We start from the raw sequence: 24868 nt of genomic DNA, 5'->3' as shown, positions 1-24868 counted from the left end.
CATGACCTATAAAACTGCCCAGAGAAGTGAAATTGCTCCCAGCTGGGCCCAGGCTGGTAGAAGGCTGGGAAGATGATGTGAGGAGGGGGTGGATTAAGGCAGTCCAGGCAGAAGGTAGGCGGAGAATTGGAAGCAGGAAAGCAGGCTCTTGAGCCCCAAACTGCAAGTGGTTACCTGAGAGGCCTCTTGGGCTTTCTGAGCAGTTGGCAGGTCTAGGACTCAGCCTGGAGCCTGGGAGGAGAGGGGAGCCCAGGCAGGTGGGTGGACCAGGGCTGTCTGGACCACAGCTAGTGAAAGGGAGGTGTTCTCTGCTGGCAGTTGGCTGATCCCTTCTGGTTGCTCGCTGAGTCTAGACTTCTTGGACTTGCAGAAGCCAGAGACCCGAGTCCCCCAGCAGGCTCCTTTCTCCGTGGTAGTGGCCATCGACTTTGGTACCACATCCAGTGGCTATGCCTTCAGCTTTGCCAGTGATCCTGAGGCCATCCACATGATGAGGTGAAAGTGACTGGGCTGGGAGATTGGAGTGGGGAGGTGTCCTCAAACCCTGGGATCTCCTGTTCCTAGAAATAGTTACCGAGGCATGGGGTCTTCTCTGGGTCCCTTCTGTCCCTAGTCTGGGACCCCCCACTGGGACAAAAGGCTATAGGCTGAGCCTCATGTCCGGGCGCCCAGCCTCAATTGGATCTCTCCCACCCTCTGCAGGAAATGTGGGGCTTTATTTATTTGTTTTTTGGTGGTACTAAGGTTTGAACTCAGAGCCTTATGCTTGCAACCACTTCAGCCAATGACCCAAGTCACTTTTTGCCTTAGTTATTTTACAGGTAAAGTCTTGAGTTTTTGCGTGAGGCAGCGTCAGACTGTGATCCTCCTACCTACAGACTCCAGGTTGTAGCTGGGATCTCAGTTCATGTCACCAAGTCCTACTTGCTAACTTTTTGCCCCAGCTGGCTTCAAACTTCAGTCCTCCCAATCTCTGCCTTCTGAGTAGCTGGGATTACAGACATGAGCCAGCACACCTAGCCTATATATGTTTATTTGTTTCTTTCTTTTTGCAGTCCTGAGGATCCAACCCAGGGCCTTGTGTATTAGAGGCAAGTGTTCTACCACTGAGCCACACCTCTAACCTGGGGCTTTATTTTTTATTTTAAATTTTATATTGAGACATAACAAACATGCAAAAAAGTGAATCTATTTCTGGAATTATATACAAATGCACACACACATTTTAAAAATAAAAGTGGGCTCTCTGTGGTGGTGTACACCTATAATCCCAGCACTTTGAAGAATGAGGCAGAAAGATTGTGAGTTCAAGGCCAACCTGGGCTACATAACAAGACCTTCTCTTAAAAAAAAAAGGGGGACAGCCATAGGATTTGCTTTGTTATTTTTTAAGTAAATGCTTCATAAACTTGCATGTCATCCTTGAGCAGGCATCATTTCAATTTTAGTATATGTGCTGTCAAGGTGAGCACAGAATTTGCTTTATTAAACTTGCAACACTATTTCCTAAAGGTTCTATGTGAGTACATACAGAGCTCCCACTTTCTTTGAACATCTGTGTTGTACAGATGTAACATAATTTATCAGTTCCCCTCTTGATACTTTTATCCCCCTCATTTTTCACTATTACAAAAACTGCTGCAGTGAGTGTCCTTCTTTGAAAACTTTTGCTGGCATTTCTCTGGGGTAGATTTCTAGAGGCAGATTCTTAGGTCCAACATGTGAAATGGAAAACAAGGAAATGAAGGTTCAGAGGTTAACAAGTCACAACTGATATGAAAGAGATGTTTTGAAAAGATACCTTTTGATGTTGTTGGGTTTTTTTGAACACTCCTATATTAGTATATTTTTGTTACCATAACAAAATGTTGGAGTCAGGCTGTTTCATTAAAGAAAAAAAAGTTTACCTTGGCTCATGGTTCTGGAGGTGCAAGATTGGGGGGCTGCATCTGGAGCCTTCTTGCTGGCAGAGAGCTCCAAGGTAGCTCAGGATATCACATAGCAAGAGACAGAGAACATGTCTGGGTACCTCTGTGTCTGTCTGCTCTCATCATGGTTATTATTATCATTATTATGCAGTGCTAGGGATTGAGTTCAGGGTGTTGGGCTTTCTGGGCAAGTAGTCTACCACTTGACCCATGCCCCAGCCCTAGTTGCTCTCCATTTGGGGGAGGGGTGGTACTGGGGGTTGAACTCATGCTTGCTAGCAACCATTCTACAGCTTGAGCAATGCCCCCAGCCCTTTTTTCGCTTGCTATTTTTGAAATAGGGTCTCACCTTTTGCCCCATACGACCTGGACCATGATCTTCCTGTTTATTCTTTCTGCATAGCTGGGATGACAGGTGCATGCCACATCATCTAGCTATTTGTTGAGATGGGGGGGCTCACAAACTTTTCACCCAGACTGTCCTTGAACTGTAGTCCTTCTGATTTCAGCTTCCCAAGTAGCTGAGATTACAGGCTTGAGCCACCAGTGCCCAGCTTCTCTCCTTATAAAGCAACTGGGATTCAATCATGGAGGCTTCACAATAATGACCATATTTTAGTTCCAGTCATTTTCCAAAAGCCTCACCTCTAAATGCCGTAAATGGAATGTTTCCACACACACCCCTCCCTTTTCCTTTTTTTTTTTTAGTGGGAGTGGGGTTTGAGCTCAGGGCTTCAGGCTTGCAAAGCAGGTATTCTGCCACTTGACCCACACCACTGGTCCATTTTACTCTGGTTATTTTGGAGATGGAATGTCAGGAACTATTTCCTTGAGCTGGCCTTGAACCTCGATCCTCCTAATCTTAGCCTCCCAAGTAGCTAGGATTACAGGCGTGAGCCACTGATGGCTGGCAGTTTCCACCCTCTTAATACCTCACAATGGTGACTAAATTTCAACACATGAAGCCTGTGGGGGACACCCAAATCATATCCAAAGCATAATAACTCCTCTCTGGACTTCAAGACCCTGATCCTTCTACTATATCTTACTAGGGCTGCAGCCAGGAGGTGAAGCTATGGAAGACTCCAAAGCTCTCAACCCTGCCTAGGATGGGAGATTACAGGGAGCCTCCTAAGGATGGATGGGTGAATGGAGAGACAGACAGAAGCCACTACCCCAAAGATACATGGGACTGCTTCTTGAGCCTGGACTGTTTTTTCCCCTTTTCTGTGTTCCCTCCACGTGAAGGAGGCCACAAAGGCTCTTGGCATTTATAACCCTCTAGGAGTGCAGGGCAGCTCAGCTGGCACACTCATCAGCACCCAAGCTAAGGCCATGCCAGGCCCTGTGCTAGGAATGAGTACACATGAAAGGACACCGTCTCTATCCTATGAGAGTGACAGTCACAGGAAGTAACTGGGAAACATCTTGACCTCCTCTCAAGACTTCCCTTATCACCAGCCACCAAGCCCGATCATTTCTGTGTCATCCTACTGTCTCTGGAATACCCATTCCCCTCTCTCCATGGCTGCCTTTCCTATCTAAGTTCAGCCCCCACCCTCTTATACCTGGACCACTGCAATATCCTTCTTCCTGGTTTATGTTCTCCATCCTCTCTTCCTCCAGTCTATTCTGCATGGGGACCAGCACCTTTCCTTTCCAAAGGCAAATGTGGTCATGCCTCTTCGCTCCCCTACTTAAAATTCATCAAGATAGGATTCTGATATGGCATTCAATACTCACTATCTGATGCTGGCAGTGCTGCATTTTCTCCTGCTGCTTGTTGAGCCAATCTAGAGCTGGTTCCCCTGCTCCTCCACACCTCTTATACATGCTATTCCTTCTGCCTACATTCCCAGTTCTTTCCCCCAAAGGGCTGCAGTGGTGAACTTGACTTGAAGGAGTCAAGGCATCAAAGAAGAAAGAGGAAGTGGGAGGAAAGGATTTGCCAGGCAATGTAGTGGGCAGTGAGTTCTGGGAGAGGGTCTAGATGCCCCTACAGCTAGAGAAGTTCTCATTGAATGATCTCATTCAGGTTTGGGGGACCTGCCACAAGTGCAGCCTCTAGGGTATAGCTGCCAAAGTGAGTCAGATAGAAATGGTCATGAAAGACCTTGAAGGAGCTTGGCCTTGGAAGACAGCCTTGAGGAGGACAAAGCAACTTGCTGGAAGATGGCTTCTGCTAGGGTCCCAGAGAGACACATCAGGAGCCCAGATCCAAGCCAATGGATGTTGGCTTGCTGCTGCTTGTAAGGGTATGGAGAAAAGAGGTCAAATGAGGCACCTCGTTGGAAGAAACAGGGGTTAGGAGAAGGATCAGGGGTCAGATAGAATAGGGAGGCTCCCATGGTAGCATTTATGGAAATTTAAGAGGGTGCCTTTTGCTGTTCCCAAGAATCCCAAGAGGTATGTACTATTATTCCCACTGAAAGACAGGCTCAGGAAGGTTGTGTCCTGCCCAAGGTCACACAACTGGCCCCAGAGCCCACTGACCACGTGTGCCTCCGCAGGAAATGGGAGGGCGGGGACCCCGGTGTGGCCCATCAGAAGACCCCTACCTGCCTGCTGCTGACCCCAGAGGGCGCATTTCACAGTTTTGGCTATACCGCCCGTGATTACTACCATGACCTGGACCCTGAAGAGGCGCGGGACTGGCTCTACTTTGAGAAGTTCAAGATGAAGATCCACAGCACCACTGTGAGCCATATTCCGGCTCAGGGCAGAGAGGCGGGGCATGGGAAAGGGCGTAATTGGTGGAGGGTGGGACACAGCTAATAGATGTGCGGAAGGGCCGAGGGGGAGGCTCAAGGGGAAGGACTAGAAGGTAGGCGGAGCTCAGACGCTCTGGGGCGAGGGGAGGGGGTGGCAATGTGGGCAGGACTCCGAGTGGGGAAGGATAAGAGGAGGCGCTGGGCTAAAGGGAAGGGCTGGGGCTGGGGACAGAGCCAAGGTGAGGTTGGAGCAAAAGAGGAGAGGAAGTTCCAGGAAATGGGGTGATTAAAAAAAGAATCCATCAGGAAATAGGGCAGAGCTATGGCCTCCTGCATAGCAGCTCTGTGTCCCTGCCAGGATCTCACCTTGAAGACCCAGCTAGAGGCGGTAAATGGAAAGAAGATGCCGGCCCTGGAGGTGTTCGCCCATGCCCTCCGCTTCTTCAAGGAGCACGCTCTTCAGGTGTGCCACGGACCCCATTCCTGCCTACTGATGCAGGGACTCCCCCCTTCTTCATTCCTCTCCCCTCATCTCATCCCAGGTCCATCAGATGAGTACTCATATAGGTGGTCATATAGGCCACCGTCTCTAGTCCCCTGCCTTCCTGTCTGGTAGAATCTGTACCAGGCCCCACAGGTGTTTGGTAGTGGAGGACACTTCCAAATCAGCTAGGAATCCTTCCTGTGGTTTGATTAGTTCTTCCAGCTCCCAGAGGGCTGAAGATGTCACAAGCCCGATGTCCCCTCATTGCCCTCTCCTGCTCCAGGAACTGAGAGAGCAGTGCCCATCACTGCCAGAGAAAGACACTGTGCGCTGGGTGTTGACGGTGCCTGCCATCTGGAAACAGCCTGCCAAGCAGTTCATGAGGGAGGCTGCCTACCTGGTGAGGACATGCAAATGGAGCAGAGAACACTGCTCTGGAAAGCCCTGGGCTGGCCCACTCCTCATCTCCCTGCCATCAGTGTAGACAGTGTCTACCAGAAGCAGAACCCAAGATGGGGTCTTGTGTTGAAGATGGGTTCTCAAGAGAAAGTGGAGTGAGGAAGCAGGACAGAGAAGGGTTGAGCAAAGATGTAGTCTCACTGAAGTCTAGCCTCAGCCTAGGCACAAAGGGTGCTCTAGAGGGAGGATTGTATCACTGATTTGGCCAAAGTGAGGCAAGGGTCTATATGAGTCTCATGGTTTGCTGGGGGAGTAGATGGGACACCTGTCCAAGCAAGGCTATTCCCATTTGGCTCAGGCAGCTGTCCAGAGCAGGAGCAGCTGTGTACCAATAGCAGCTGACACTCCCAGTGGCAGGCCAGGCACCAAGAACATCCATGTCAGCTGGCAGTGGCATTTTCAGGGATACCCCTACCCCTGCCCCAGCTTTGGTAGGTTCTTGAGGCAAGGAAAAGGACTGTGAAACTGAAGGGAGGTGGTTGTGGCTGGTGTGTGCTGGCCTTCCTACCATAAAAATGCCCAAAGGATGGAGAAAAAGGGGTGCGGGGCTCAGACATTACCTTCCAGTAACAGCTTGGCAAATAAGACTCATTGCTTGGCCCTGCCCCTAGGACCTTGGGGCACAGACCCTAGGACATTCAAAAGGGATCTCAAGCCTGCTTGTGGACCCCCTGGAAATACTAGGGTCCCCAACATCTCCATACCTGTGGACCAGTCATGATCCAGGGGTCAGATCTGTAGTACCTATGCTTGTCCCTGTAAATAGCTGACCTTGAGCAGAGTAGACATCCCCTGTAGGGATCAGAATAGAAGGAAGGCCACCCTCCCTCCCCCCAGAACAAACACCCCCCACACTAGTGTCCTGTTGCCTGCTTACCCGCCCTGCTTCCTCCCACGCTGTTCCCTGATGCCTGTTCAGGAAGGGCTGGCCCTGGGCAGGAAATCTCCATCCCCACCTATGCCCCTCCCCCACTTGGTTAGAATCCAGGGAACCCCACAAACCCTAAACTGCTCCCCAAAGGGATCCCCTGCCCTGATGCAGGAAGCATAGATCCCAAGTGCCTGGAATTTCACTGTTTCCTTCCAGCTATAGCAGATTTTCTGGGACCAAAGTTCTCCTGGGAGTGGGGCAGCCTGTGGTCAGTGTCTGACAACAGCGTGGTGAGCCCAGTGGGGCCCTGCCATCTCCTCTGTCCACTGTATCCCCCACACTGTACTAGAGTCCCTGCTAACACCCCAGCCAGTGCTTAGCTAGTCAGTCCTGCACCTGCAAAGGGGAACTTTGCTGCAGCTCCGCCATCTCTTCCTGCTGGGCAATCCCTTGGCTATGGCCGTGGCTCTCCCCAGTCTGGTCACAGGTTGGCTGTAGGCAGCTCCAGATATGTGCAGCATGAAGGGAACTCTCAGCCTAGCATGGGTGGGGTGTGATGCGGGAAGAGATAAGCACTCCCAAGCCTCAGATGCCATGTTAGATGTGGCAGCCCATCATACCACCCCATCCTGCCCCATCTGCAGGCTGGCCTGGTGTCTCGAGAGGATGCAGAACAACTTCTCATTGCCTTGGAACCTGAGGCTGCCTCTGTCTACTGCCGCAAGCTGCGCCTGCATCAGCTCATGGACCTGAGTAGCCGGACCCAGAGCGGTGGGCGCTTGGGTGAGCGCCGCTCCATTGACTCCAGCTTCCGGCAGGGTGAGCTGCCCCACACACACTATCCAGCACTGGGCTTGGAGGCAATTGCCCTTGGAGAGTTAGAGGGAAATGGAAACCAGAAATAAAGTCATGTCCAGGATGACAGGAAGGGAGGAGCCACCATTCTGGGAGAGTCCAATCTAAGGGGGTCGAAACATCCCTGGTGGAATTCCGTCTGAGGGAGAACAAGTCCCTGACCCGAAGATCCTACACTGAGGGTGGAGATCACGTTGCCTAGGGGAGTAGGGTCTAGGAGGGATGGACTCAGGCAGGTACTGTATTTGAGAGTAGGGGGCACAACCTGTCCTGGGGGCAGGTGCTCAGCGGGCTCTGATAAAGGGAGAAGTCACCCCCACTCTCCTCGAAAGGAGCTTTCCCTTAAATACCCACTGCAACTATCTTCCTACATCTGTCCCTGCCCCGCCTGGGGCAGCCCCAAGCTCCTGCTGTCAGGCACTGAGGCCACAGACAGCTATGGTCAACCTTGATCATCCTCCCAAATGCCATTCCCCATGACAGGGAGAGGCCCCTGGTCCTGAGCTCCCCTTGGACACTCCCAGGCCTTCCCCCACCCAAACCCTCCTAGATCCGATTGTACCCTGGCCTGATCCCTCCCTCAGGGGAAAGCCCTGAGTCCAGAAATACCTCCCCTAACTGTTGGATGTAGTGCCTGGGGTTGGGGGGTCAGCATCACCCCCCAAGACGGTGGGGGGCGGGGTTTCAGAGCATGGGAGCTCCAGGTGTTCTGGAAGGCCTTGGCAGGGAGGACAGGATTGAAAGTGGTAGGTAGCTCCTTCTAATCTCACTCTCCTTCTGTCCCTCAACCCTAGCCCGTGAACAGCTTCGAAGGTCCCGCCACAGCCGCACGTTCCTGGTGGAGTCAGGCGTGGGAGAACTGTGGGCAGAGTTGCAAGCAGGTGAGCGAGGAGGATGGAGGGACATTTCTTGGCCCCTTGCAGGGAACCATGTACTGATGCGAGAAGGGCACATTTGCGACGTCCGCCCTTTTAACCATGGCTGTACCTAACCTGGCAGTTCCTTCACAGTCACCTGCACCCCCACCCCACTCTCAGTTGCACGCCAAACGCCCATTCCTTCAGGAGATTATCAGCAGACACGCAGATGAAGTTGTAGAGCCCTTAGAACAAGTTCTTTCCCACACCCTGCGCTCCTATTTGGAGGCCCTGAAGTCCCTCACAATCCTCCCCGCCCCGCAGGCTAGGCTCCTGGGACCTGGGTTGGAGGTTGCAGGGGGCAGGGCTGATGATGCGGGACAGGCCCTGAGCCTTTGCCTGCGTTGGCTGCTGCAGGAGACCGCTACATGGTGGCAGACTGCGGGGGAGGCACTGTGGACCTGACGGTGCACCAGCTGGAGCAGCCGCACGGCACCCTCAAGGAGCTCTACAAGGCATCCGGTGAGTAGCCAGGCAGCGCCCTTGGTACTCAGCGTGTCCCAGTCTCGCCAACGCCCCCTGGAGGACGAATAAGCACTGACACCCTCTCCGTCTCCTGCCCCACTGCAGGCGGCCCTTTTGGCGCGGTGGGCGTGGATTTGGCCTTTGAGCAGCTGCTCTGTCGAATTTTCGGCGAGGACTTCATCGCCACTTTCAAAAGGCAACGCCCAGCAGCCTGGGTGGATCTGACCATCGCGTTCGAGGCCCGAAAACGCACTGCGGCCCCGCACCGTGCGGGGGCACTCAACATCTCGCTGCCCTTCTCCTTCATTGACTTCTACCGCAAGCAGCGAGGCCATAACGTGGAGACTGCCCTGCGCAGGAGCAGGTGGGCCCGGGCCCAAGCTCAGACAGAGTGTGCGGAGGGGACTGCCCCTGCAAGAGAAAGTCGTGGGCCCCAGGGAGCTGGGGTGGAGGATTCCGCCTAAACCATCTTACATATTATGCTAGCCAGGACGGTGACAGAGACAGGGGAGGCTGTAATGGGTGGGTGGGGGGTGGGGAGCGGTCCACTGGAGGCAGGAAGTACAGCCCAAAGTTGGCAGCAGGGAGAATCATGGGCCATGGGTGAGGGGTGGAGAGTGCAGGTGCGTATCCTCTCCCTGCCATGCCCCACCAGCCAATGTTCCATGGCTCCTCTGCACCAAGGCAAGGGGAAGATCATCTTCTGGAACCGGAACAGACAGTGAAGTGCGGTTGAGGATAAGGGGCAATGGTCCACCTTTCACACACAACCCGCAGGGGTAGGGAGTGAGGACCACAAACTACAAGCAGCTGGTCTCTGACCCAAGAACTTGTACCACTTTCACCACCTACAGTGTGAACTTCGTGAAGTGGTCCTCACAGGGGATGCTCCGGATGTCTTGTGAAGCCATGAACGAGCTCTTTCAGCCCACAGTCAATGGGATCATCCAACACATAGGTGAGTGCCTGGACTCAGGTCCTCCATTCAGCCCTAGATTGGGGAATAAGTCCCCTCATCAATGTCTGGAAACCTTGGGGGTGAGATCCAGAATCATCGATATCACCTGGAGTACACGGTGCCTCGGTGACTAAGAACTAGGAGGATCATGTGTAGTTCCCACTTGAAAGTGTGGTGGTAGTACTGGGTTCCCCAAATGCTACCACAGGAACTAAACAAGCTTAAGTGTCTAGAGTGGGCACATTGCCTTGGCGTTTGATGCATGCATGATCGTCCTGCCCTCCAACAGTGTTGGGGGACCTGTGAGGATCGCCAGGAGCCCTCAGTGAAAGCAGGGTTTTTTCTTTTTTATAAACGTTTTTATTAGAATATATTCATTACGCAGTGGGGGATTTGTAGTGACAATTCCTATTAGACTCATTTTTGTTGTTTTGTTTTGGGTTTGGTTTTTAAAATTAGGATGTAGATCAAATGGCTAGTTTTTAGTTGCCAGGAGAGTACAGGTATAAGGAGGAGGGGAGGCTCCAATTGCCACGAAGTGGTGGCCTCAGTGGCTCTTTCTCTCTGCTCCTCCTCTGTCCTCCTCACCCCCACCTCCCCAACCCTGTCTGGGTCCTGCCCCGCAGAGGCGCTGCTGTCGCGTCCTGAGGTGCAGGGCGTGAAGCTGCTGTTCCTGGTGGGCGGCTTCGCGGAGTCGGCCGTGCTGCAGCACGCCGTCCAGGCGGTGCTGGGCGCCCGCGGTCTGCGTGTTGTGGTCCCGCACGACGTGGGCCTCACCATCCTCAAGGGCGCGGTGCTCTTCGGCCAGGCCCCAGGCGTGGTACGGGTGCGCCGCTCGCCTCTCACCTACGGCGTGGGCGTGCTCAATCGATTTGTGGCTGGGCGCCACCCGCCCGACAAGCTGCTGGTTCGCGACGGCCGCCGCTGGTGCACTGACGTCTTCGAGCGCTTCGTGGCCGCCGAGCAGTCAGTGGCCCTGGGCGAGGAGGTGCGGCGCAGCTACTGCCCGGCACGCCCCGGCCAGCGGCGCGTGCTCATCAACCTGTACTGCTGCGCCGCCGAGGACGCGCGCTTCATCACAGACCCGGGAGTGCGCAAGTGCGGCGCGCTCAGCCTGGAACTCGAGCCAGCCGACGGCGGCTCGGACAGCTCCGGCGCGCCCCCCGGCCGCCGCGAAATCCGCGCCGCCATGCAGTTTGGGGACACCGAGATTAAGGTCACCGCCGTCGACGTCAGCACCAATCGCTCTGTGCGTGCCGCTATCGACTTTCTTTCCAATTGAGGGCGCGCCTGCGCAGTGCCAGCCCCTTCTGACCCGCCCCGCCTTCTTTCGGTCCTGGGGTTTGGGGAGCCAGGTGAGGGCTCCTTTCCCCGCCCTCCAGTCCAGGAGACATAAGGTCATGGAAAGGAGGGTGGGGACATATCGAGACTCGCGTGGGGACTGGGCTGTGGTCCGCTGACTGGAAGGGCTCCGCCAAGAACCGAGGGGTAAAGGAAAGAAACTTCGAAGAGGTTTGCAAGAGGGCGTGCCCAGCCTACAGGGGGCGTGTGACCCAGAAGACAATGCAGAAGTCCAAGTGCTGGCCTCAACTTACGAGAGGGGAAATGCCAAGCAAGGTAGGCTACAGGAAGGAGATTGCACAGGGCTGGACCTGAAGGACAGGAGCCAACCATACGGAGCCGGGCAAAGCAACCCCGTGCCCATGATCAGGAAAATGGCTACAATGAAAATTAGAGGGGTGCAAAAGCCTTTTTTTTTTAATTGTAGAAAAGGCAGTAGCTTACTCATGAAGAGGGTACGTTGTTAAGGTGAAGGCAGTGTTGAGGGAATGTGGGAATAGTCTGCTGCGGATCCCTAAGGACAGCCTATGAATGACCCACTTGCCCTCCACCCCAGGCAAGGAAAGGCAGTCGGGAGGATAGGGAAGACAGAGAAAGCACTGGAGGTTTGTCCCAGCTCTGCCACTGATTTGATGTGCCATTAGGATATTTTCTGATCAACCATGGACCTCAGTTTTCCCAAGTGTAAAACATCGGGCACTTCTTTCTAGTGGTGACATGGAACAGCCCCACCTGCCTGAGAATCCACCCTAGGGTGACAATAAAGCATTTATGATCAAGGGGAAGACACAACCTGCTGTTACCACATGAGTGGGGACCCTAATAGAGTAGTGTTAGGAAGCAGGGTGCTAGAAAAAAGGAAGTTTTCAGCTGCACTCAGGGAAGGAACTAGCCAGAAGGGGGTGCTGCCTCTCCCTGTCAAGCATTCCAAACAGAAAGCCTTAAGACGGCTCTAGAGCCAGAGCAGGAGATCCTTCCCCCACTCAAACTAGGCAATTAGTCTTAGGCCTAAAATGCCCCCATCTGTGCATACCCTTCTGGGGCTAGGCGCTATAATACCATACAGCACTCTTGCCTCCTGAAAGAATGAGTTTACCCAAGTTCATCCTTGGCCCATCTATGAGGAATTGGGCAGTCTCACAACCCAGAGAACAAAAACCCTGCTGGCCTCTGGTATCCACTGGTAATTTTATTTATTTAGGACTCTATCCCAACCAGTCATTTAAAAACCAAGCAACACAGACCTGAGGGTAGGGGCTGGGAACTGTGCCTCCCACTCAAGAGGGCAGCAGTGGGGAAGAGGAAGGGGTGGGAGAGGTGGCTGAGGTGAGACAGCAGCAGCAGTCATGAGGCGTTGACAACACTGAGCCACTCTGTCCTCTCCCAGAACCTGGCTGAAGTCCCTAAGGCTTGGGGTGGAGAGTGGGTAGATCCCACCCCAAGCCCTCCCCTCCTCTCCTCTGATAGCCTCCTTGGGGGCTCAACTTCCTGCAGGAGACTGAGGCACATGGAGAGGAGGAAGTGGGAGAGGAGGATGCAGGAGAGGCAGGGTGGTGGCATGAATGAAGGCAGAGGTGAGAGGTGTGGTTGAGGTCCGAGGGCTGTGGACACCACTCCAACACCCTCCCTGGGTAGGGGTGAGGAAGCCACACTGTCACACAGCACATCGGGAGACAAAGTGGGGTTTAAGGCTGAGGGGCTACAAAGGTGGGCCATCTGGGCTGCGTGCCTCAGTCGAAGCCGTGCCAGTCGCTGTGCTCAGAGTCGTACTCCAGCTCTGCACCCACACACTTAACACCGTCCAGCAGCATGGGCGTACCGTGGTGCCGGTCTGCAAGGCAGGGTGCAAACTGGTGTGCTCACTGCACCCTGGCACCCACATGGCCCGCTCCAAGGGGGCCCCTCCCAATTGGTAAGGGTCAAGAAGGATGAAACAAGGAGCCCACAAGGAGCCCTCTAAGCCACTCTTGTGCTTCCTGCTCTCACTCACCCATGACTCGTGCCTGTACCATTACACGCACAAAGGCACCTGTGCCTCCCTCACAGGCCAGTAGCATCTCCTCTTTGAGTACACCCTCCTTGTGCGCAGAGTACTCGCACTTGATGCTATAACCTGCAGGGGGGACAAGGATGGGCACGTGACCAGCACCTTCCCTGGCTTCCCCAGACTGTCCCCAGCATTCATACGCCCCACCCACAAAAGTATGTTGAGCCTCTTCCAGAAAGGGGCAAGGAGACCCATCCCCGCAAGGTGGATGCATGGGCCTAGAAAACTTCCCATCTTCAATGAGATGAAGGTACATTTGATCTTGGAGCCCAGATTAGCTACAAAAGTGAGGCAGGCTCCAACTCAGGCCTCCAAGACGAGGGTCTGCTGGTTCCACATAAAGAAAGGCAAGAGAGGGAATGATGTCTCCATCATGAGGGGGGGCAGGCAGGGTGGGCTTTGAGTGGATTGGTGGCAAGAGGCAATGCAAAGGCCTGAGGGATCTTGTTTGGTCTACTGAAGGGCAAGGTTATGAAAGGTGGTGCTGGGGACATGAAACTGGAGCTGGGACAATAGGTAGTGCATTGCAAAACTGATGACCTAGCCTCTGCCAGGCTGAAGATAGGGGGTGGAGCAGGGCCTGAAGCCAGCTGGGTAGAGAGAAGTGGCCTGAAACCCAAGGCCTGGGACTGGTAGGTGCTAGGAGTCAGCCAACCAAAGTTCTGGAGGCTCCAAGCTTGTTCTCCAGAGGTGGGTAGGAGGGAGGGCCCAAAGCCAGTTCCTCAGTGGCTCCCATCTCAGTTACCTCCCCACTAAGGGAACCATCAGCCAGTGTGCAGAAGCAGACCTGCAAACTGCCAAGCTGCCACACTGAAAGCTCACAGTGGTACCGTGTCCATTCTCACTCCCACTCATGGCCAGGCCTGGCTGCTCAAGGGCAGGCCTCCAGCAGCCCAGGAGGTGACGTACCTTCAGGGACAGGCATGACGCTGAGGAGCTTGAGGTGTAGACTAGGGACAGGTGCCTCACGGATGTCCTTGCTCAGCCTGCGCACTGGGGGCAGAGTGAAGGTAATCTCATACCTATGCAGGATCTTCAGGAAGCCAACCTGTAGCAGGAAGGGTGGGGGAGAGGTACCTTCACTTACTGCTTCCCCCCAGGGCCCATCAAGGCCATGCCACTTACCATCCTTGTGGACCCCAGCACCTGCTTCCCCAGGAGCCTGACTTCCCTCATTCACTGGTCCACACACCTCTAAGCCCGTAGCTCCAGGCCCTCTGACAGAATCCCTTTCCCCGAGGGCTGGCCCAATCCTCAGCATGTGCCTCAGGAGCCTATCTTGTAGGTGAGACTGTGGAAGCCAGGAAATGACTGGTTGGAGGCCACATTTCATGACCAGAGAAAAGCACTCCCTAGATCTCTGGCCACTCACGTCCTGAGTGGCACACAGCAAGACACCAGTCACAGCCCACAAGGGGAGGTTCAAGGTCCTATGACACAGGCCATCTACATACTCCTACCACTTCCAGCACCTGCCCAGAGCCAGTAGTCCAGGGTCAGGATCAGGGATACTGATCTTCCAGTTCCCGATAAAGAGACACCAGGCAACACTGACAGCCTGGGCTGAGGGATGGGATGGAATTAGATAAATGGGTACTAGGTGCTAGGGGTTTAGCTCAGTGGTAGAACATGTGTTTAGTATGTGTAAGGCCCTGGGTTTATCCCCAGAACCAAACAAATACAAAAATGGACAAGAGACTAGCTGTCCCAGTCCACAGTTGGCCCACAGGCCTGCCATCAACCACTAAACCTGGGCTCCTGCTTGATGTTGGAGTCCGGCCTGCCCACTCAAAGGCTCAGTGTGCCCAACAGCTCCTGCTCATGGCCCAAGCGATTTCTGTTGTCTATACACAGTGCTTGGCAACCAATGCTGCCCCCTCTGGGACAGATGCCATTGTTGGAAACTCCAATGGTATGAAGGGTCACAAGCTGAGGAGGCTGCTGAGCAGGGTGGCTGATGGGAGTGCCGGTCCAGCAGGCACAGAGATGCATGCTGTACCCTCAGCTCACAAATACACTCCTGCAAATACACTCCTGCTCACAGTTACAAGGGCTGAAGGGCCCCAGTTGGGAATGGCTGCATGGAGCTATAGCCTTTTGAGGGGACCAGGCTGATGTTACTACATGATAAACTTCAATCCAAGTGACCCCTCACTTTCTGCTGTTGGAGGGCCCCCCTTTAAGAAGGCCTTCTGACTGTACCTGCCTGCTGTGACCTTGTGGCCCAGTGCACCACTTGTAGAATTTTCCAGGGAAACACTCAGAGATATGCAAAACAATACTCATTAGTGCCCTATTTATAACAGAGAAACAGAAACAACCGTAACACCCAGGAACACAGAGGCAGCCAAATCAATGATGATACACACGCTGGAATGCCAGGCAGGTGAAAAAGCTCATGGAAAATTATTTCCTGACACAGGCAGGAAACAGTTCACAAACAGAAGCAAGTAAAAAAACAGTGTGTCTACTGTGATACCAGGCTTTTTGTTTCTGGAAATAAAGCTTAAAAAAATTAAAGCTGAAATGATACACATCAAAATATTAACAATGGTTATTTCTGGATAGGATGACTGACTTTTGATTTCTTTTCCTTTTAATTTTTTTTCAGTGCTAAGAAATAAACCCCAGTGCCTCACACATAGTAGGTAGGTGCTGTACTGGTGAGCTATAGCCCCTTTATATTTTTTTCTGTCTTATACATTTTCTCTAACAGACATGAATACATTTTACAGTGGAGGGAGGGAACTATTTTAAAGTTTTGGTTCATTCTGTTTATTCCCTTGGGGAAAACTGTCAGCTATAGGAGAAAGAATGAAGATTTCAGAATTGGACAAAAATGGGTACAAACTTGGGCCTCTCTCTGAGCAGGGCAGCCAGTCCCTCCTCAGGGTGGTTTCCATGGACCAGAATTCTGTCATCCCCCCCCACCATGCGCGTGCGCGCGCACACACACACACACACACACACACACACACACACACACAGCACTCCTGATCAAATCTCGACCCGTGGCTTATTGATCAGCCTGAAGGTCTCAATCCATTTTCCCTAGTCCAGCCCCTCCAAAGACCTTTCCTGTAACTTCCAAGGGGATGTGAGACACAACAGTGTCCTAGCAGTTGGAGGAGCCACACTGACAAGTGTAAGGTATGGCCATGAGAAGAGGATGCTCCACCAAGGAGAAAACATGAGATGAGGGCTGGTACAGCGCTCAGTGGTACAGCACACGCTTAGCATGCATAGGCCCTAGGATCAATCCCCAGAATCAAAAATAAAATGTGGAGTAATTTTAAAAAAAATTAAAAGCAAACAAATACTACAAAGGGCCTAAATCAGCCAGAGATTTGGCAAACAGTAAAAAGTCACACCTTGTTATCATACCTGCATCACATACACTCTTCTATTCCCACACCAACTCTAGGGTCTGAATTGCCTCCACTGGAGAGAAACCAAACCAAGGTGACCTGCCCAAGTCCACAGAACCAGAACAGCAGGCCTAGACCTGAACCCAGGCCTGTGGCACCTCAGCCTCATTGCTATTGTCTAGGCGAGGTGAATAACAACAGCTCTGCTCACCTTGATTCTAAATGCACTTACCTCATTGATTCCCCCACTTCCATTTTACAGATGGAAAACACAAGTCTCAGGGACAGGTAAAGATGTGCCTATGAACCAGCTAAGGGAAGGAAGCAGACAGGCCCAGGAAGTCAGGCAGAAACAGGAAGAGGTGGAGAGAGAGAGTTGATGATGAGGAAGGAGCACACATACCTTGACCAGAAAGCTGCTGTCACTCTCCTGAGTGACCATGACCACTGAGTCGTGCAGCTTCTCATCAAAGTGGACGTGGCTCTGTGAGCCTTCTGCATCATGGCCTGCTGCAAAGCGAATACTTCGGACTCTGGGCTTGTTGCCTGGGAAGAGTAGGAGAGAGACCCAGGGGCTGCTGGCTTCCCATACCCTCAGGAAACCACATTCTTTGTTTCCCTCACTACCCAGTCTGACCTTGACATTACCCAGCATCCACCTGGAGGCTTCTTTTAGGCCTAGATGGACACTGGTGATCATCAGGCTTGACTGAGGTCCCCCTACTCTGCCCTACCTGTCCAATCTTCCCACAAAAGTGCCCCCTCCAATGTGGATCTGGGGGACTCAGGGATTGGCTGATATGACCCCTCCCTCAGAAGGGAGAAGGCTGGCACCAGAGACAGGAAGACATGGTCCTCCAGACCCTCCACTATTGTCAGGTAGTACAGGGCTGGGCCTGGGCCTTTGCAGACCCTGTCATGCAGCCAACCAGCCCATCCCTGGGTCTTTCTCTCCCAGGTCTGTCAGAGCATGAGGTCCCTGCCTGCACTTCCTGAGAACCCCAATCAACCTGGAAAGAGGGGGACAGACATGGATGGGAATGGGTTCTAGAGTTATACTTGGAGAGGAAAAAATGAAGGAGGTAAAAACCCATTCTGCCCCCCAGAAGAGGCAGCAGCTGCTACAAGATTCACTGATCACTGGCAGAGTAAAGGAGGAAGAAGCTGGGGAGCCTCTCAGACTCCCACCTTTTTCTCCTCTTAGTACCATCAAGGCCCCTAGGTGTCTGAGCTGGGGTCAGATTCTTCAACTCTTCTTTTTGTGTGTGTGTGTGTGTGTGTGATACTGGGGTTTGAACTCAGGGCCTCCTGTGGGTCAGATTCTCCAAAGCCAGAAAGGAAAGGGGGTTGAGACAGGAGAGGTGGTGGGAAACCCAGTCAAAGGCCAGGGCTGGATGGACACAGCCTGGGGAAGCCAGGACATTACCTCGGGCCTCTTTGACCCTTCAGCTCTTAGGCCTCCCAAGAGCCCCATCTAGAGTCCTTTTTCTTTTTTTTTTTTTTGGGGGGGGACACCCTTGGCCTGGGTTGTTAAGTACTCAGAAGAAGCCCTCAGGACCAGGCTGGCATATCCACAGTCCCTGTTGAGCTCCACAGACCTGACCCTCAAACCTTACCATGTCTCCCTTGCCTAAAGCTCCCCAACAGCCCTCTGGGTACTGAATGAAATCCAAGTTTCCTTCCACATCCTTCTGTGGCTCTGGCTACCTCCCAAGTCTTGGAGCTCACTCAGTGGAATGGGGCTGGCACACAGAGACACAGAAGCATACACCTCCACAGAACAACAACGCAAGGAACCCGCAGAGGTCCCTGCCAAGGCTTGAGTGATCCCAGGTCCTTGGCACAAACACTGGCATATTCTGAGTGACACTGAGACAACACATACACATACACACACACACACACACACACACACACACACACACACACACACACACACACGGCTGAAGCAGCCCAGCACAAAACAATGCCCCCACCCCTAGGGTCCACTGGAAGAGTCACAAGGCAGGAAGGCACTCACCCTTGTTGGCTGCAGCCATGGACGCCCTCCCTGCCACTGGGTGAGACACGATGCTCCTGCCAGACACCACTGCTCAAGCTCAGCAGCCTCCCATGCTCCAGAGACACCAGCAGGAGCCTGAAGGACGGGGGTGGGGAGGGCAGGGGTCAGGCCCACCCATGAGCCCATGGCTGGGGGAGAGCAGAGGGCTCTGTTTAGGATGGACACAAACCCTGCTGCTCTCAGCAGCCCACATCCTCTGGTACAGGGGCCTCTGCCCAACCCCTCTGCCACCACCCACATACACCCATATATACCCCTGCCTGACACCCTGGTCTCATGTGCTAAGGTTCCAGATGTCAAAGTGCCAGCACAGGACTCATGTACCCAGCCCACCTGAGATTGGCAGGAACGACATCCTGGAAAGAAGGGGAACTTTATATATTGGTATTTTTTAGAAGTCAGGTTTGGCATTGCTAACCCCAAAGAGTAGATCCTAGGGCCACATTATTCAGGTCACATGCCCAGTGTAGCTATATGCAGGTCAGTCAACAGTATGCTTGGAGGTGAGCAAAAATAGGGGACCACATAAGATAAATGTATCCTGGTGGTTGATCAGGACCATGTAAAGAACAGAGGTCCATGGTGGAGGGTGGAGGGGGGTGAGGAGATGGGAGGAAGGGGCACTACCATCTGAACCTGCCATTCAGGCCTGGCTTGAATCTTAGGGCACCCTAACAATTCAGCAACCCAGGGTAGCCTCAGTGTGGAAATAAGTATGAGACACCCCATGAAGCCTTCAGTGGGCTGAGCTGGGGCAATGTAGGCATCAAAAAGAATAATGAGCACAACTGATGGAAACAGATGGAATACAAAAAACCAGAGCATTCACAGAGATTACAAAAAAAGAAAGCAAAATAAACAAATCTGACAGTAGCAGTGCCCTAACTCTGCTCTGAAAACTGGCAATTAAAGAAAAATAATTCAGTCTGTCTCTTGGCCTTTCTTATAAGTGAATTGCCCTGGTAGTTGATGGAAAGCTCTTCTTCACAGGCAATTTTTTGGTAATAAATAACAAAGGAATGGCCAAATGCCAAATCACTCTGCACCCCTTAAAAAAATAAATGCCAGAGGCAATGATAGCCAGTGGATGCTGAACCACGGTGGAGAGGTAGTGGGAGAGGGCAGACAGGACGTAGATAAGCAGATGCCCAGGCCACTCACTGGTCCATGTCCCCTCACTCACCATAGGACAGTCTGACACACAGATGCCTCCTGATGTGAGGCAGCCCAAAGCCAGACCATCACTGACAAGGGATCCCTGCCAAAAATGCTTAACCTGGATCTAACTGAACCTTTAGCCCCAACTTCTCATTACTGAAAACAGACGACAGTGGAACAAATTAAATGACTGTGAGCAAAAAATGAGACAACCCAGAAGGCAGGTCATGCCACAAGACGACTGACCTGTTTCTTCAAACTGCAAGAAAAATAAATGAGTAAATAAAGGGAGACTGTTCTAGATAGGGAATCAGCAAATTACAGCATGTAGGGCCACCACCTCCTGTTTTTTGCTGGAACATGACTGTGCTTTTTCATTTACATGTTGTCTATGACAGCTTTTACACTAAAACAAAACTACTTTGAGTAATTGTGACAGAGACCATATGGTCTGCAAAGTCTAAAATATTTATCATGTAGACCTTCACAAAAAAGTTTGTCAACCCCTGTTCTAGATCACGAGATTGGGAGGAAAATCTACAGGACAACTGGCCTGTTTTTTTTGTTGTTGTTGTTTTGCTTTGTTTTACGTTTACTACATCAGTTGCTAGAAGAAAAAGAAACAGGGGAGGAAGTTCCTAAGTCCCTATTTAAAAAGATATTTGGGGGATAACTAGGAAATGTGGATGGCCTGGATAGTAGATGACAGTAAGAAATGAGCTGACTTTGGTTGTTCTCAACTTTTCTTCCTAAGACAATCTGCTCTCAATCTATTGACAGTGTATTCCTTTCCTAATAAACTTTACTATCACTTAAAAAAAAAAAGCCAACTGATTTTGTTAGGTAAGATAATAGAACTGTACCACATAAAGACGTATGTCTTTTTTTCCCCCAGAGAAACATACTGAAGTGTTTAGAGATGACTGACTCATGAGTGACCTTGGTTAGAGAATGAAGAGAAATCATGGAGTGTCCTCATAATTGGTAGCTGGGCCTAATGAGGGCATGACTTCAATGTCCCTCACGTGTTGAGCGGCCCTGGGAGTAGGGGTAACTGTACCTTCCTCCCCACTTCCCGATGCCAGACAAGTCCACCTAGGCCTAAGCCCTGCCTCGCAGGGTGCTCACAACTTGGGTCCCAGAAGGCCTATGGTAGCAGAGGCCTTAGAGAGATGCATGGAAGGGCAAGGCTTGGGCCTCTACAATGCAGGGGGTGCCAGAGTGGGAATGGTCCCAGGATGCAAGGAGGTCAACTATACCCTACTCACCTCTGGCCAGGGCTGCTCTAGGATCAACTTGCCACCAGGGAGCCTGGCCTTGGAAAGGACTCTGCCCCAACTCACCTACTCCAGCCACCTTGTGAGGCTGTGGCAAACAGCCAAACAAAAGGGTACCAAGGCCTTCTTCCTTCCTTGCAGAGGCTTCTCAGCCACAGTTCTGCAGGTGTGGGTCAGCAACAGGACAATGTTCTACAAGCTCTCTCATTCCCCAGTACACTTTCTGGAGGCCCAGGTGAAACTCTTAACTAGTTGCTGGTGAGCAAAGGCTAGGAAAACCTTTTCACAAAACACTCTGACCCACTGTATGCAGGGCCCCACCCTATCTTCCTGACCCCACTCCGTGGCCCCTGTCTGCCTTTATTAGGTCTTCTACCAGAAACAATCCCCTCCCCTCAATCCAGATCTTAGCTGAGGGCTAAGCCCCAGCATCCCATTTCAAGGAAGAACCCCTTACCTCACCCCAAATCCCAGAATAGGACTGAAACTCCTTACAGGATCCCCTTTCTCACGTCTGGGATCATTTGTTCTCTGTCTTCCCCACCTTAAAAGGGGAGTGATTGTGGTTTGGCCAATCCCTATGTCCCCAGTATCCAGCACAGCACCTGACAAGGAGTAGTTGTATTCAGTTTACATTTGTTGAATGAATGAATGAATGACCACCCTCAGGAGAGCCCAACTATGGACCTTGCTGGGTCCACCAAGCAAATGTGGTGTGGTCTGCCACTTTCATGAATTCCCCACCTCAATCTCTTAGTCAAAACCTGCCCTGGAGGGCACCCCCACCAGTGTGGCTTACCCTGGGCCCTCCCCACTTGCCACAGTCAGTTGGTTCCCTGCCAGCCTACCCTGAGATGGACAGGCTGCTGAGGGAAGGACCCACATCTCCTACAGCACCCGGAACTTGGGACAGAGCAATCACTCAGGAAATGCCTATAGCCCTCTGTGAGAACACAGCAGAGAGGCAATGACCACAGAAGGTCAAAGGAGGCTGGAAAACCAAACCTCCTTTCGCAACAGAGAACCTGCCAGTGACTATCCCGAGGGAGCCAGACTCTCATGCACACAAATTCCTCATTAGAAGCCAGAAAAGAGGGCAATGGGCCTTCCTGGCTGCAACCATGTCCCCAGAGAACTGCTAAGCCACCTCAAAACCCCTGACCTGGCCCTGCCACCAGCCTCCTCCTGTGCCAGCCAAGTCCTCATTGTGGCCTAAAAGCCACACAGCCCTCCAGAGGCAACAGTCCTGGTTCAAATTCAGGCTCTGCCCTTGCAGGCTGCATGGACTAGTCATTTCACTTCTGTGACACACAGGAATAAAGCGTCCTCTTCTTCCCAGGGTTTGATGCAGCTGTCCTGAAGCTCTGTGAAAATGCACCCCTTACTTTGCCACTTCAGACCTCTGCAAAAGCAGACCCCCAAGGGCCTAGTTTCTAAAGCAACAACAATTTCACTGGAAGAGATGCACTGAAGGATAGACACTTCAGGTCAATCCTGGAGGAGCCAGGAGTGGGCCTCAGAGTGGGCCCCAGGGACTTCAGCTTCTTGGAAACAGTTCAAGGGTTACAGGGTCCTCCCCTCCAGCTTTCCCTTCTTCCAGGGCAGCCAGACCCCCAGGGAGGACCAGAAAGCAGACTGCTAGGAGCATCCTGTTTAACCCTCCCTCCCAACCAGAGGGGCTCAGGAAGATGTGGAGAATATAATCTTAGCCTCCTTTCCCAGGCAAAACAAATGATGCCTCCCCACTAGATGGCTGTCAACATGCCAAGGATGAGACCCTGAACAGTCGCAGGATGGGGAGGGCTAAGTTGGGACAAGAGCCTGGGAGGGCTTCTTTGGTTCTCAGGGAAACTGGAGGAACCTTTCTTCTGGGGAATAGAGTGCCACCTATTTGGCAGAAGGAAGGCTGCTTTGAGGCTACCCAGCCCAGGGTCTGGCAAGTGGGCAGGCAGCTATACGGTTACACAGGAACCCAGGATTCTCAGCACCCTAGATGCCTGCCCCCTAAGTGCTGGCTGCTACTCCAGGCTGCCCATACTAGGGCCCAAGTTCCAATCTGAGAAAGGGCCAAAGATTGTCATGGCAAAGTGAGGCTCTTGAACTTGCTACCTTTTTGCCCCCGATGCATACTCCACTCTGCCCCAGAGGCAACTTCCAATCTCTTAGGGTCCCATTTCTTAATCTTCAGTCCTCTTTCTTAACCTGGCAGAGGGCTTTCTCTGAGCCAACCTTCCATTCTTCCTACCACTTCCTCCCTATACCCATCCTGGGGCTCAGTCCTGGCCCAAGCACTCAGCAACAGACACACTGCCGAACCTCCCATTAAAGTTCAAATCTGTCGGGCATCAGTGGCTTATGCCTATAATCCTAGCTACTCAGGAGGCAGACATCAGGAGGATGGTGGTTCAAAGCCTGCCTGGGCAAACAGCCCACAAGACCCTATCTCAAAAAAAACCCATCACCAAAAAAGAAGGGCTGGTGGAGTGGCCCTGAATTCAAGCCCCAGTATTGCCCCCCCCTCCAAAAAAAAGCTCAACTTTATCAAAAGATCCTCAGGAAAAGGCCACGCAGATTGGCTGCCTCTCAGAACATGACATAGGACTGGACACACAACAGGGCCACATCCTCAAAGCAAGAGCAGGCTGTAAGAGAAGTCTCCCATCACCTCAGCCTTGACCTGACTTCATCTCTTCCTCCCTGAAGCAGTCAAGGTGCAAGGATAAGTATGGATATTTTCTCTCTCAGAAACAGTGGAGGGGAAGGCAGAGCTAGGGAAGAGGTCTCTGTCTCTTTCTGTCTCCCTTTTGTCTCACCAACAAGTGCTGGCCTCCTCTGCCCTCAGCCAGAGGGTGCTTGGACTCAGCTCTAGCCTTCAGATTGCTTGCCCCACCCAGGTCCAGCTCTAGGCCTGCGACCTGGAGGCTCCAAGAATCAGAGATCAGTCTGGATTCAAGGGGTGACAGCTGCCCCGACCTTCATCTCCCTGGAGCAGAGCAATACCCTACCCCCCACTTCCCACTGCCAAGATCCAACAGGAAATGAAAGCTGAGGGGCCCTTTTCAGACCAATAGGGCCCTGCCCACTAACAGAAACACTGGTCCAGAACCTACATCAAATCACTCCTACTGTGTGCCTGGAGAGGCGCACGCCAAGTCCCCAAAGGCACCAAGAACTCAGGTGTGGGACGCTGTATCCTTTCCTGCCGCCATCCCCGTGGGTGTGGCACCCTCCTTTCCACTCCATTCTCGTCTTCTCTGGGGACAAACGAAGCTGGACGTGCCCCCATCGTACCCAGACACAGCAAAGCGGTGGCTCTGTCCCTTCGAGATAATCCTTTAAGATCCCTGCCCTCACCTCGGCTGACGCAGGAGTCTCCAGTGCTCGGCACTCCCAGACATAACCACCCATCTCCCTGCGGGTGCCGAAGCACCAAAGGCTCAGACCGACTACTCTTCCAAGGTCATACAGAGAAGCGGAGGCGATAGCGGGAATGAGGGGGAGGCGACGCCGACCCCATTACGCCCCCGCCCTCACTGTCACGGGTGCCCCGCGACGGCGCCCCGCGGGAATCACCCTTGCTCCGCCAGCTAACCGTCACCCGCGTCCCCAAAACCTGACATATCCACACTCAAGTGTCGGGGAGTCCTCCAGACCCTGCCCCGAAAGTGGAGCCCCCTATCCCAGTCTTCCTATCACAGCGGGTGGGGTCTCAAGCACTGACTGTTTAGGACAGGGACAGGGCGGTGAGCAGAATCTCGGCAAGTGGGATAGAACCAGAACCAGCAGGCAATGAGATGAGACAGTCTCACCTTGCAGGCGTACCCCGAGGCCGAGCCAGGCAGGGACAACCGCAGTGGTGGCAGCGGTGGCGGCTGCAGCCGGGGGTAACGCCGAGCACGAGGAAAGGATCCCCGCGCGGAGGCCGCCCGCCTCACGGCACGCCCCCGCCTCCACCCATTGGTCGGGC

At 52.8% G+C, this 24868-nt stretch overlaps 2 protein-coding genes across 4 annotated transcripts in view; one reads left to right on the top strand and one right to left on the bottom strand.

Annotated features, from left to right (window-relative positions):
- The window catches only part of Hspa12b (heat shock protein family A (Hsp70) member 12B), a 22774-nt gene extending 7196 nt beyond the window's left edge, over nucleotides 1-15578 (top strand). For both annotated transcript variants that reach the window (XM_020176553.2, XM_074074420.1), the window contains exons 4-13: nucleotides 371-495; nucleotides 4439-4625; nucleotides 4998-5102; nucleotides 5407-5523; nucleotides 7098-7272; nucleotides 8103-8189; nucleotides 8583-8687; nucleotides 8796-9054; nucleotides 9545-9648; nucleotides 10275-15578. In XM_020176553.2, the coding sequence (XP_020032142.1) occupies nucleotides 371-495; nucleotides 4439-4625; nucleotides 4998-5102; nucleotides 5407-5523; nucleotides 7098-7272; nucleotides 8103-8189; nucleotides 8583-8687; nucleotides 8796-9054; nucleotides 9545-9648; nucleotides 10275-10930 (1920 nt within the window). In that variant the 3' untranslated portion in view covers nucleotides 10931-15578. The remainder of the gene's footprint in view (nucleotides 1-370; nucleotides 496-4438; nucleotides 4626-4997; nucleotides 5103-5406; nucleotides 5524-7097; nucleotides 7273-8102; nucleotides 8190-8582; nucleotides 8688-8795; nucleotides 9055-9544; nucleotides 9649-10274) is intronic.
- On the bottom strand, nucleotides 12159-24868 carry Adissp (adipose secreted signaling protein). Of its 2 annotated transcripts, none has more exons than XM_020176558.2 (6): nucleotides 24711-24868; nucleotides 18425-18541; nucleotides 16808-16950; nucleotides 13946-14084; nucleotides 12980-13102; nucleotides 12159-12820 (listed from the first exon to the last, which is right to left on the bottom strand). In XM_020176558.2, the coding sequence occupies exons 2-6, from the start codon at nucleotides 18441-18443 to the stop codon at nucleotides 12720-12722; spliced, it is 525 nt and encodes a 174-aa protein (XP_020032147.1). In that variant the 5' UTR covers nucleotides 18444-18541; nucleotides 24711-24868; the 3' UTR covers nucleotides 12159-12719. The 2 variants fall into 2 exon arrangements, with proteins under 2 accessions (XP_020032147.1, XP_073930522.1); XM_074074421.1 differs by having other exon boundaries at nucleotides 18425-18594; nucleotides 24711-24842.

The sequence above is a fragment of the Castor canadensis genome, chromosome 5, assembly GCF_047511655.1.
Source record: "Castor canadensis chromosome 5, mCasCan1.hap1v2, whole genome shotgun sequence".
In the NCBI taxonomy this organism is placed as follows: Eukaryota; Metazoa; Chordata; class Mammalia; order Rodentia; family Castoridae; genus Castor; species Castor canadensis.
Note: the sequence above shows the minus strand (reverse complement) of the source record. Positions and strands in the feature narration are given on the sequence as shown.